The following is a 13,570-nucleotide window of genomic DNA, read 5'->3' on the forward strand; positions in this document are numbered from 1 at the left end:
ATCTTTATTTTATACAGAAAAACTGCATAGTTAATATGTAAATTTCATATGGTTCTTCCCTTAGATTGGATAATACCAAAGGATAATATTATGCTGCTTGATAAATATCTGCAAGGTTAAGATAAGCAATCTCGCTCACTTTTGCCTTTCCTACCTTGTATATCTTATTCTACTTTTTAAAAATATTACATTTATATTTTTAAAAAGTAGATAAGTTAGGCCTCTCATAAAGCACGCTAGCCAGCCAGAGCAGTCCATATTTGTACCAAATACTAGCAAGCTCAAATTTCTATTAAGAAGAGTATTGGGGAAAATGTAACATATGTAACATATTCAGCTGTCTTTAGTTAGTCAAAATGGAAAACATTAGAGGCAACAGCTTATGATGTAATAAGTTAGTGACTTATAATTCCCAAGATCAGAACAAATAAGCAGCTTGTACACAAGTTTTGAACATGAACTGCAAAGATCAGCAACCCACCAAGAGTTGCAAATTTCAACTAAGAAATAACAATCTGTGCACCATATCTTCAAAAAATCTCCTACTGTCTCTCTATATAGAAACAAAATTATATAAGAAAGGAGACTAATGCCTAAGAATCTTCTGGATCACCACCATTGAGATAGAACCTTCATGAGTATCACAAAAGCTCTTTCAACGACGAAAATGCACCTGCGGTCAACCAAATCTGAGGAGAAACATTTGGAACATGTAGAGCTCAAAGAGACCTCACAATAGTTGAATGGTGTATCTATAAGTCTATTACCATCTTATGACTGGTAACCACATGGCTATTAAAACAGCTTCACTGAATGTCAGTTAAACTAGTCATCTAATGGAACTGCCACCGTCTGGAGACACTGAACAAGAAAACTGATACGAAGCTACCACCTGTCTTCAAAAAGTTGTCATCATAAAAATCATCAGTTGTTGAGCTTCTTAGCCATCCATGTCAACATCTGTAGTTTTGCTGTTGTCGCCAAGATTCGGCTGGATGGATGCAATCAGATCCTCAATTCGAAGAGGCGAGTGTCGAGCCGCATACTGGAAGAAAACCTGCATAATGATAAGGATGAAAATGAATCATTAAGAGTAAACAATACAACATTGTCTTTAGAACCAACCTCCACCAAAAGGAGATTAAGATGTTTTCATTTGTTGGGGCAGTTTCTCCTAGAAGCTATGGAGTAGTGAGTTCTAATTTACCAAAGCCTGAAGAGTACTTAAAGCTTGTATGCTCAATCCAGTACTGTCTATATATTTTTAAAATATTCCACAGAACAAATATTGCATGACACATACTAAAGGATTCAGGAGAAAGAGCATGCCTTCCATCTAGGAAACATACAAGTCTCGAATCCACCACACTATCAATTGCATAAATTTTTCAAATTCTAATTGAGGTAACAGTAAATCCTACAAGTGATAAACATGAAAGGTTGAGAATTGAGATAGACTATAACAGTGATACCTGAAATGTATAAATGGAGATAAATAGGATGGTCTTTTATGAGAGATATAGTATTTTAAATTTCTTGGGCACTTGAAACTTCTAGATCCGGATGATCCGCAGAAGCCACCTCTGCTTCAAGCATGATTCACTAAGGGATTTGTACTAGTTTTGCGCCTTTACTTTTATTATTTATCCAAAAGTATCACAATTTCTCATGAATGTCACCTTCTTAAGGTGGAAGGGTCCTATTCTGGAACTCCTCTTATTTTATTCTACATATTAACCAAATCTTTTTACTAGTACTTCAAAAAATAAAAAGGAAAACAAAGAGGAACTTGCATTGAATACCTCAAGAGATTTTTGGATATGGCACACTCCTAGGTTTCTTTCAAGGATGCAAAGCTACTATAAAATGAAATTCCAGGACAGCATATCTGATAATTCTTACAACAGAATAATGTTGAGGCGGCAAAGATCAAGGGAAAATTGAAAGGGAAACAGTAAAATCAAGGGATATGGACTGAAATCTGGAGCCTCTCATCCTAGATGTAATAGGATTTGGATAAATCAAGTCTTGAAATAAATTCACAAATAAGCAGTTGGAATAATATGGCTCAGATTTCGGAGCCCTAATATCCCTGCCCAAGCAAGCTAGTTTAAAGATTCATTAGATGCTGTGATTTGAAATCCTTGTATAACATATTGGAGCATCCACACACCTCATCAATGTCTAAGTGCATCTCTGATTAAGAAGTGTTCTCATGTTTAGTCAGATTACAATCAACGTTTCAAACAGCAACTGTGCTGAACTTATAGCATGCATTTTGCTTACCTTAGAGTAGCTATCTGCAAAAGCTCGTGACCGATTAGACTTGGCTACAAATTGTAAGTCAAGAATCTCTAGCTTCCCATCATGAAGTCTCACACTTTCATCTCTAACAGCAAACCGGAGAAGATTTCCTGACCGTAAATTTGACTGTAACATAGAATAACATAAGATTCAATATCTCAGAAGAGAGATACATGCAACAGTTTCTTACAAATGAAGTTCATGGGAAAAAAGCTGTGTTAAACATAAATTTATTGATGCTAGTTAAAAATCATCAGAAGCATATGAAGAAAGCATGCATATCTCAACTGAAATATGAAGAACTTTTCCTTTTGGTGAATGAAATTAAGAGTCAATAAAAGATACAAAAGAAACAAATTAACCTTCGAAAGCAAAGAAACTGGATTGAACTTCTGTCATAAACATGTGATTATCCAATAAAGAGAAAAAAGACAAAGAAAACATTAATGCACAGAGTTAATCCAGTATCCATATTGAGGTTGTACTTAGTGTGCAAGCTCTATTTGTAAAGATGATATACATCATCAATACTAGAAATCTTCATCCAGCAGCCAACACCAACCCATTAAGACTAGATATGGCTGGGGCTGTCAACTGAGCAAGCTGTTCATGAGCTGCTTCTGTTAGGCTCTCCAGTTTGGCTCGCTCAGTTAGTAAATGACCCGAGCTTGACTTGATTAAGGTCAAAACAAAAAATAGTTAGCATTTATCAATACTATTTCAATTAGTTTTGTTAAACATTAATAAAATTTAATTAAGAATGTGTGTCACTCAACCTGGATTAAGATATAACTATAAAAATTAGTTCAGCATATGCATACGAAAGATTCGGGGAACCTTTAACTTCCACCATCTTTTAAAGAAGCTGCAAACAGCTAATTGGAATTAAATCTTCAGCTCAATTACAAAATGAGAAAAGCTTGAGCTAGGCCTAGCTTAGTCGACCTTGTCTCATTTACACCCCTAGATATGGCAGCATTAAGGAGAATTGTCATATTCTAATATCAAACAACATGAGTCGGTACCCAATCGAAAAAAAAAGATAACATATTTAAGTGGCAATCTAATACCTGGACCTTGGACCCTACAAAACCTGAGCCACCTATGCCATCCCCCTCTTCTAATTGGGTGCACAGGTGCCCATCGCGTCCTCTCTTCAACCGTCCTCTTCGTGCACAGGTTAATTCCCTTCTCCAAATTGAAATTTTTTGGGAGCATAGGATTAAATCTTTGGAAGCTTTAGTCTAGGATTTAATTTCTGAAAATTTTGATACGTTGGTTAGCAATGGATTAAGAGAGAGAAGGGGTTTTGAGTGCTTTGATGTTGATCTCATGGCGGACAGGTTCTGCCCTTATTAAATCAGAAAATTATAACTTAAAGTCAGATGAGAATTTTGATATCAGATTTTAACATGTTGTTAACTTATTGACTCATTAACCTTTAAAATTTGAGAATTTCTCAATGTCAAGTGAGTGGTCAAATAAATCATTGAAATGGCCTCATATGTAAGCATGGGCAGAAAAGAACAATGAATTTAAACTTGATCAAAATCCTACATAGACTTAGTAATTTGGTATTGTTTTTGGTAAGATGGTAGTAATAATATTTTGTAAAAGTTTAAGCATTAATTCAAAAGAGAAGTACAGAAACTGGCGAGATGAGTGCAGCTGTTCACCAAACAGGACAGATTATGACACCCTGCCAATTGTTACGCCACTTAAATTTCGTACTTCAGAAGTGCAATGAGTGTAGTTATTAACCGAAAAAATTGGTGATTTCAGGATTCTCCCACAGGGAGAAACGAATTTTTCCTTTGGATCAGCTACTATTGATGGAATTGGAAAAATCTAGGATTAATCATGTATAAAAGGAAGAAAAGAGGGGGGGGGGGGGGGGGGGGGGGGGTGTTATTTGGGGGTGGTAATCCGATAGCTAGCATTTTAATGCTCAACTACCTTGACATAGGTCAATTACTGAAGTGTTTGAGGAGTTTGTGGTGCGTTTAGTTAGGTGTGAGGCAGTAAGTACCTCACATGATTCCTTTTTCTTTGTAAAGGCATTGATACCTTGTATATATAATTAGATCATATGAACATAATTCTTATGATGAGAACATCTTCATGATTTTTATAGTGAGCCTTATTGCTATGGAAGATTATGGTTATGTTGGGAGTTTTGGTGGCATGCGTATGCATTTGATAATAGTCTCATGAGATTGGTGCCAGGCCATGGGGCGTAAGCATGACATGAAATTGGGGCCCCATCATAGGCTGGGAAAGTGACATATGATTGATGCCCAATTATGGAGCGTAAGCATGACATAAGATTGGTGCTCATCATGGGCTAGAAACATGACATGCGATCAATGCCAGTCATGGGGCATAAGCATGACCAGGGCTCGGTTATCCAAGGTTTCTTTTATATTATGGGTTATGGAAATTGTTTTGTTTGGAACTTGGCAAAATTATATAATCCTTGATCTTAATATGGTTAAAATTGCAATTCAATTTTATATTTTATATAGTAATAACTTGGATACTTTTGTGAAAATTATTCTCGCTCAGTCTTTATCCTAAATTATATTGTGGGACTGTGTGAGATATTACTGGGCTATCGCATTCATTATCTTGAATTCTTGATTATATGATCCTTTATCTTAATATGGTTGAAAAATTGCAATTCAAGTTTATATTTTATACAATATGACTTAGACATTTTTGTGAAAATTATTCTCACACATATTCTTTATCCTAAATAAAATTGTGAGACTTTGTGTGGGATATTTACTAGGTTGTCATGCTCATTATCTTTTTTCCCCATTTTACAAATATTCAAGCATGGAGACTAGCAAAGTATGATTTTTGGAAGAGTGATTAGAGATAAGGCCTAGTATTCAATGTGGACAAATCTCATCTCGGTAGTTTGAATATTCTGTGGTCAGGTAGAATGACTGACAACTGCTCACAGATAGAACTTTATTTGTTAATTTAATTTATGGTTTTTCATTAGAATATTGGATATTTTAAATAATTACTATTGGAGGTTTAGTACATTCTGACTCTGTAACGCTGCTTGTGAATATGGTTATTATATTGTGTTATGATGGATTTAGAGTTTCTTTTTTTTTTCGATTTTACATATGTCATGGGGCTCAGGCGCTCAGCTTTGTGGGACATGCAGTCACGTCACGTGCTTAGCTCATGTGGATAGGTTCGGGGCACGACATATAGTGTGATGATCAAAATTAAGAGCCACTCAAAACATTACCATTGTGATCGAACCAGCAGTGTTTCTTATATTAGAAAGTGAACTAGAAGCTATTCAAACATTACCTTATGAAGAAACTCTCCATCCATGCAACCAAACACAACAGGAGGGTCATCAGACGTAGTTAATTTCCCATCATCTTGTAGCTCCAAGACAACCTGATCAACTCATGAAGGGGATTCGTGAATGAATATATACTAGTTAGCGCATGTAAATGTTGCAAAAATTTGCTAGCCATATACTACAAAAAGAAACTAAAGTTCAGCATAATTAAGAGGCATTTTACACAATACATTCTGATATTAATTAAAAAAAATAAAAGTCGTTGATTTACAAGCATGCACTACATAGGTTCCTCATTAGCATTCTTCATATAATTTGAAATGTTAGTATTCAATGATAATTTCTCAAAAGATGATGGATAATGAAATGCGTAAGCAAGCTGAAGCTTATAACTGATTAAAAATGGCTAACATTAATCAACTTCTAAGTCAAAATTGGGAGATATATATATATTTCTCATCAAGTAAAGGAATGGACACCATTTAAAGACCATGTCACCAAACAGAAAGCTGTTATACATAGCATAAGCATGATGGTTTTGGATGTAAATTGTGACAGAAATTCAATAAAACCAGAAAGTAACCAAGAGTAAAATGTTCAAGTATCAAAGATTTTAAGGATATTCCAAAAAGAGTGAAGGTAAGGGATACATGCGATAAGAAGTTTGGTGGTGGAAGGTTGACAGTGAAAGCCCATGTTTCAAATAATGTCAAGGAACTATATGAGGTAAAAGTTTGGAAGGTACAAACATCTTACATGGAAAAACAGTATATAAAGACAATGAATTAATTTATGATGGCTCTTAAATAGTCGGGCTCAGGTGCTCAAGAGAGATCAGAAAATATATCTACACATAAACAGATATCAAGGGATGATAAATTCAAAGATTTAAGGAAAAAATGTTGTTACTTGTGGGAATAAGATATGATAATTTGATAAGCCGTATGACTTAATTCAGGATCAAATTGAAGTCTGACTTTTTCCCACTTTCCTCCACCCTTTTCTCTCCCGTCCATTTGTTCCACTTCTTGTATATGCCCCTTTGAACTCACATTCACCCACTATTCTGTCTTTCCCTTTCCCTAGGAAATATTTTTGACTCCACTAATCCTGGATTTAAGCGTTAATTTTCTGAATGTTTTTTTCTTACGAAAGACCTATGAAACTATAAATCCATAACAAAAGTTGTAATCAGATGAGAATATGATTGTCTTTTTATTTGATGAGACTGTTGGGTACCGAAGGATGTCAATTATGCTTTTGGATGTGGTCGAGACTCTTCTTTGATAAACATGAATCAAATTGTTTCTATTTGTTCAATTTGCTGGACTTAAATGAGCCTGTTGAAATGGTAAAGCAGAACACAGGAATAAAAATAACATAACCCTAAACAGTTGGTTGGTTAACATGTTTTGGTAAAACTAGTTAATACAAAACTCAAATAAATGAGTTTAATGAAAACATCTGTTAGTAACTTTCTACAAAACCTGTTCTCCTAATGCTGGTAAGTCATAAAATCCGAAAAATGATTTTTAAAATCAAGTAAAATTAAAGAAAGGACTCCCCCTGCTTTTCACAAAAACTGTTTTACAGAGAATAATGTTTAATCATTATCTGTTTCAAAAAATTCAAAAGCAACCAACGAGCCCCTAATAGAACAGAATTGTCTTCATTAGCAAACTTGGGCTCCAACATAATTCTTCAAGGAAATTTCATTAATACCAATACCTCAAACATCAATAAGCTAGATGATGCAAATATAAGCAAATGGTATATTCACTTAACCATTGTTTCCATTTGACTTAGACGATTTGTGTCACAATTCCATAATCATATTTTTCCCTGATACAGTTCTAAGCTGTCTCTCTATTAATGTGCTGCAAACAATATAGTTATAGAGCTTTCTTTCGACAAGACTCCTTGTTTGGCATGTGTTAGACGTGCAGCCGTATTGTTGAATCATTTATTTGATCAAGACTCAAGCCAAAAACCTGACTAGGTGGATAAAAACAATCAGAATAAATCCCTACCTATTAAATTAGTTGATGTATTTGTATGTGTCACAGTTAGATTTACAAAAACACTTTTGTATTAAAATGCTGTTGACTTGCGTCGTATGTGTTAAATGCTAACCAATTCACATAATTTTTAAAGTAAAATCTGATGGCAATTATACTGTAATTTCGAGTATTCTATTATTTTAGTGAGATTAATGCATGAAAAAAATGTTTCTCTTGAATGAATCAATTACATTTTACGTGTAATTCATCACTTAAGACACCACTGCAATCATGATTCAAATAATTCCACTTCAATGAATTGTGCGTAGCTTTAGTGCTAGATTGCTTGTACAAAATACAAAAGTAAAAATTCTGTTGTCAAAAACAAAAAAACCCACTATTTCCAAAATTAAATTGGCTAATGGGATTAGAGTCATCTAATTGGTCATAGCCAATTATGTGCATGATGACACAACAACCTTTACTCATGAAATATTTTCTCCTAAGATCAATATTTCAATAATGCCATTATCATGGTACAAAGGTCACCAGGATAACCATTGTTTTTTGCTATAACAAATAGAGTACCCATATTTTCTCATGAAAATCATAGACGTGATACTGGAATAAGTAATAAGTCTTCCTTAGGTACTAATAATACATTAACATAACAAAATCCTCAAAATTAAAATAATAATCATTACAGCATCATCAGAAACCTCTTATTCTTATGATCACATCATGGTATCATTACTTCAATCTCCAAATTTCAGGGCAAGTTATTGAATCTTATAATCATAAGAATTATCTTTTACAAAGATGGTTTGTTTGCTCTTCTCTTCGCACACCCTTTAAAAAATAACAATAAATTATGTCAATAATAGATGTAGATGTCTATGCAAGCAAAAGAAACCTATACAAGGCATGAGTTTCATTAAACTCTCCAAATGCCATGTGCAAGAAGGTTGTCTCATTCATAACACCCATGGGATGCATGCATATGTACGTCATTCATGCATGTCCAGCACACCCTTTGAAACTAAATTAAAACTTTCCAATTTAATATTATAAATAAAATAAAAGGATTGACACAAAAAGAAACTCTTTCTTAATGATTTTAACATGGGGCAGTAAAAGACCCATGAATCTCTCTGGTTTTGAGGCCTTTTAGAAAGACATATGCACATTCATACAAATGTATGTATTTGTATAGAAGTGCTCTTAATTAATTGCAACTATTTGTCCTTTCCACTGTTTGTTATGAAATAATATTTTTAAAAATTCAAATTTTCATGATAATTGAAGTATAACTTTGTTTTACTGGCAAACAATTACATGAGCAAATAATTATTTAAATAATCTTCTTTTGGAGAATAAAGTTTCATAATGGTCCATTAATCGTGGACTTTATCAGCAAATTTCTGGCAGAAACAAGAATTTCCATAGATAACTATCTCACCCAATTGCCCTTGCCCTACCAAGGATTAGCAAATGCATTTTTTTGCAAGCCACAATCATGAGTGGAGATTGAGTGGTAAAGTTTTCATGCACAGGATTGGCTTAGATAATGGGCCCGCGCTGCCACCTTGACTTGGCACTCCAAAGACAGCGTGCTATGGATGAGACAGTGAGATCCATGTAGCGAGTGAGCAAAAACAGGCACTGCTTTCCAGGGAAGAAAAGCAAAGTGGCACCACTCCTTCCAAGCATGGGATTAGCTCAATGTGCTGAGCCCACATGAAGGCTTCCATGGGGACTTGACATACCATAGGTTGGGAGGGAGCCACTGGGCAAGCAGGTGAGAAGAAAAGCCTTCTCCAGCGACTTTTGTATAGGACTAACCAAATTTAACATAGCATTGCAAACTATACCTATGTCATTATAGCATTATAAAAGAAGGTAAAATACTGTAGAGGTTTTTCTACGTTAAGATGTTTTCCATGAATTCAAACTAAAAATAATGTACATCGCATAGTTCTAGGTCAAGCATAGTTCAAATATGTACCTGCTGCTGAGCTGGAACTTGTCCTGTACTGTCTGTATCAAGAAAATACTGGCTAGAGAATACGTCCTTCCAAACTAGCGCCAAAGGTGTATTGCCGGTTTGATAATGAGCATGCCTGAAAAGAACAGAGGGCAGACTATTAAAAAGGAATGAAAACAAGATAGATATCTGATTGATTTAATATCTATAGAGATGGCACTGCCACCTATAATTTTGCAAGCCAAAATGCAGTTTGTAGTTAAGACTGAATATTATTCTTTGATTTTTTTTTTTATTACTTTTGTAGGAAAACTGAGTTATTCTCATGTCGAGCATCATGTTTTAGCAAGAATAACAACTACTATATGTTGATGTGCAGTAAAATATAATCCATCTTAACATGAGAAACTTAAGCAGCACAATTGATCTATTTACATTCAAATTTTAGCATAGGAACAAGGAGAAAGAACATAAATATAATACGATTTCAAAGACACATCAGCCCAATTTACCAGAGAAAGTTTAAGATGTACTTACACAGTTTTATATTATATTTATTGATGGAATCAGTGCCTAAATTTCTGATATTTTTAAAGATGATCGAAGAGGGCTGGCAACAAGGAAACTGTTGTGGTTGGCAACCAGGGTACATTATTCATAACCTTGAGTTCTGTAGTGCAATACAGCTAGTCAACAATGCTCACCCACTCTATGGATTATAGATAGCAACTAGGATCTTACTTGTTGTAAAATAGGAGCCCATCTTTGACATAAGGCACAGTGCCTGTATATGCTGCCTGTAGACCCGTATGATCACAATCATAAATCGGGATTACACTGAATCTGTACTTATGATGTACTGCTGGAGGATTGCAAGCTCCAGTTTCCGCAAGCTTAGAATTCAACCAGAAGAACCTGAACTCCGCAGTGCAATCATACAATGAATATCCTCGCCAACAAACCATGTCAATCACATAGTACGTTTGATCAGGCTGCAAGTTATCACCTAAATGTAAATTTCAGCTGAAGATTTATTAAAAATGATTGCCCATTGAAAGACAATAAACAAAATTAATAAGAAATTCTGCTTGCTCACCTCATGAAATATGCAATCTAGGATACAATATGAATGTGCAGGACCTGACAAGTCTTTTCTCCTAGAACCATTAGGCAACAAAGATGGAAATTGATGCAGAACAGAGCCATTCCGGAGCCTGCTAACTGTTGTACCATTCGAAGAAACCACAAAACACCGCTTACCAGCAGGCCTTGCAAATACATACCTATATAAATATAGAATTATTGTAAAAATAAACCATCTTTTTTTTCATTATAAATGAACTGAAAATATGGCAAACACAAATGAACCTTAAAGTGTAGAAAACTAAGTATTCACAAACAACATGGCTACTAGATGTGAACAACAAATGAATATGCTATAACATTGTCCATCCACATGTGTACAACAATAGTTTAGCAGGAAAAGAGTTGGTTATTACACACCCAAAGGGGAAAAAATCAACTAATAAATTCTTCCCTCCCCCTACAGTTGAGGTGTGACTTGAAAGCAATGGAAGCCTGGAGCAACTATAATCAAGTTGACAAATTAGCAGATATATCACTTTGGTCATTTTCAAAAATGCAGAAGATTGACATACTATCAGCCCACTGTGTTCAGTAAAAGAGTATACTAGATTGATATTAATCAGACATTAACTATACACAAAAAACTTGATTGGTACTCTTAATTGAGAGAGACTGTTAATCACATTGGCAAAGTGGCAATATTTCACGCTTGAGTTTCAAATTGGATTTAATATTAACCATAAGCTTTTTTAATGTCTACAAGATGAATAAGTCACATGCAACTATTCAGTTTTTCATTTTATGTCCCCAAAGAATTAACAAGAGTGTCAGCATATGGTAGGAAATGAGGAACAAAAACACCTTTATGACAACAAGCATCTAATTAAGTGGACAACAAAGGTAGCAAAGGATATTCCTCGGTTCAGAAATAAACTTGCTGGGGCACATACGAATTGATAAATATGGTAAAAAATAAATGTGAAATCAAGTTTTGAGAATAATTTTATAGCAGCAACCACTAATCATGTTCTGATGATCCACATTAGAGGTCAATAGCAACATATGCTGTGATATTGGAATCTTCACAGCAAAGCTGGTGAGGAGTTTATGACTGTATTTGAACTAAATTAAAAGGAATGAATTAGATGTATAGATTGTTAAAATCCAACCCAAAAACTTAAGCTAGTAGGTGGATGGGCCTCTGAGTATATAAGCACCACTAGAGTCCTTAGCCTATCCAATATGAGACTATTACGTAACACAGATGACTACCAAAAATTAGTAGCTGGTATATCCTACTGATGGTGGTGAATTCATACCAAAATCTTGTCCCTGCTCTATACCTCCGCCCTATCCTACATCTAACACTATTTCACAAAAAGATTAATCAGAGTTAAAAAGTAAAGGCACTATTTGTTGTTGTATTTTTACCGGCGCCATGCCTTTTTTCCATAATGTGACAACAAAATGCACAAATTTCAAGTATTACTTTTACGCTTTATAGGTCCCTATGAGACTTCACTTACGCATAAATTTTCTTCACTTACGCATAAATTTTCTAAAGAAACTTACATGATTGCTCGATGAGACTACTAGCTCTTTGGCCTTTGAATGAATGCATATTGGTCATATTACTAGTGCAGACCCTGGTTCTTCTTCATGGCAAAGGCAATGAAATCTGAAATGTGCCTAACTTGACAAAAATAGAATCTTTGTGTGTCAAAAAGATGAGCTTTTTAAGAGATAAGTCAGCACTATTGTCTCCACAGATCAAATCTACTTATATTTTTTTACTGTTTATCATTCAAATTAATGATTCCAAATTCACATCAGTCATATAATCCCTAGAATAACATGAGAAACAAACCCTAATGATACCCAATTTTCTCCCTCGAAAATTTAAAATTTATACCTCATACAGCTATATCCAGTATAAATAAAGGCAAACATATCCCCTGTGAGCAAACCCAATCAAGTTGAAATATTTCAGATTCTTATCAATTTTTTTATTAAAAAAATAGAAAGGGGGTGTTCAAACGAACCAGTCGCGATCGAGGTGAGGGGGGACGTCTATCATCCACTCGGGGAGCATAAGCTGGCGGGCAAACCACCGGCGGGCCTCCAAGCCCTTGAGTTTGGAGGCCTGGACCGCGTTCAAGTCCCTCGTCGGAGCCGCCTCCGGCGCCTCCGGTTCGGGCTCCGGTGAAGCCGGTTCGATTTGGATGGGCTGGTCTTCGAGGATCGGTTCGGGAGAAGAAGGGGGTTGGTCGGCGGCGGGGAGCGAGAGGAGGGAGGAAGCAAGCCGGCGGGCGCGGTTGTGGGAGTCGGAGCGCTGCTGGGCCTGGCGGAGGAGCGCCAACTCGCGGCGGCGCTGCTGGTCGGAGATCGCCGGGCGCTTGAACGGACGGCGGAGATCGTGCGGTGCCATCGCTCCTCCTTTCCTTCAACTTCGCGTTGCTTCGGTCTAAATCTCGTTGAGTGGTGTCTCCAAGTCATGACGAACTTTTAAAGTTGGAATAAAGAGAATACAAAATTGGATATTTGTGAGTCTTGTGCTAGCAAATCAAAATTAACATACAAATTAGATAGAGTAAAAAAAAATGAATTTATTAATGATATCCCATAAAACTTAGTTAAAATGTTTTAGTGGAACCATATAAATTTGCTTGTTATAATAGCTCACTAACCTATAAAAGAAGAATATAATTAGAAAAATAGTCCCCAATATGTGTAGGGTGTGTTCGGATTACTCCGAGTTATGTCGGATGTCCAGATGTGGAGAAATTCATCAGTCATGTGTTGCTTGGACATGAGCGGGGAGTACAGATCTAGAGCTGGGCTTGCCTTCGCTGGCACTAGGCTACC

At 35.6% G+C, this 13,570-nt stretch overlaps 1 protein-coding gene across 1 annotated transcript; it reads right to left on the reverse strand.

The window, feature by feature from the left end:
* Positions 1 to 380: 380 nt before the first annotated feature.
* On the reverse strand, positions 381 to 13,205 carry LOC103696408 (snurportin-1 protein). Its single transcript, XM_008778021.6, has 7 exons — positions 12,748 to 13,205; positions 10,716 to 10,902; positions 10,361 to 10,611; positions 9,641 to 9,755; positions 5,638 to 5,730; positions 2,287 to 2,430; positions 381 to 1,057 (listed from the first exon to the last, which is right to left on the reverse strand). Exons 1-7 carry the CDS (start codon positions 13,131 to 13,133, stop codon positions 941 to 943), a joined length of 1,293 nt encoding a protein of 430 aa, XP_008776243.1. The 5' UTR covers positions 13,134 to 13,205; the 3' UTR covers positions 381 to 940.
* Between the last annotated feature and the right edge of the window lie 365 nt (positions 13,206 to 13,570).

The sequence above is a fragment of the Phoenix dactylifera genome, chromosome 4 (genome assembly GCF_051530095.1).
Source record: "Phoenix dactylifera cultivar Ajwa chromosome 4, Ajwa_hap1_PhDact_Kaust_v1.1, whole genome shotgun sequence".
NCBI lineage: Eukaryota > Viridiplantae > Streptophyta > Magnoliopsida > Arecales > Arecaceae > Phoenix > Phoenix dactylifera.

Coding starts and splice junctions, on each gene's coding strand:
- LOC103696408 (XM_008778021.6), bottom strand. CDS start 13,133: ATGGCACCGCACGATCTCCGCCGTCCGTTCAAGCGCCCGGCGATCTCC. Junction 10,903..12,747: donor CCTCACCTCGATCGCGACTG/GTTCGTTTGAAC, acceptor ATATTTATATAG/GTATGTATTTGCAAGGCCTG. Junction 9,756..10,360: donor GGGCTCCTATTTTACAACAA/GTAAGATCCTAG, acceptor TGTTCTTTTCAG/GCATGCTCATTATCAAACCG.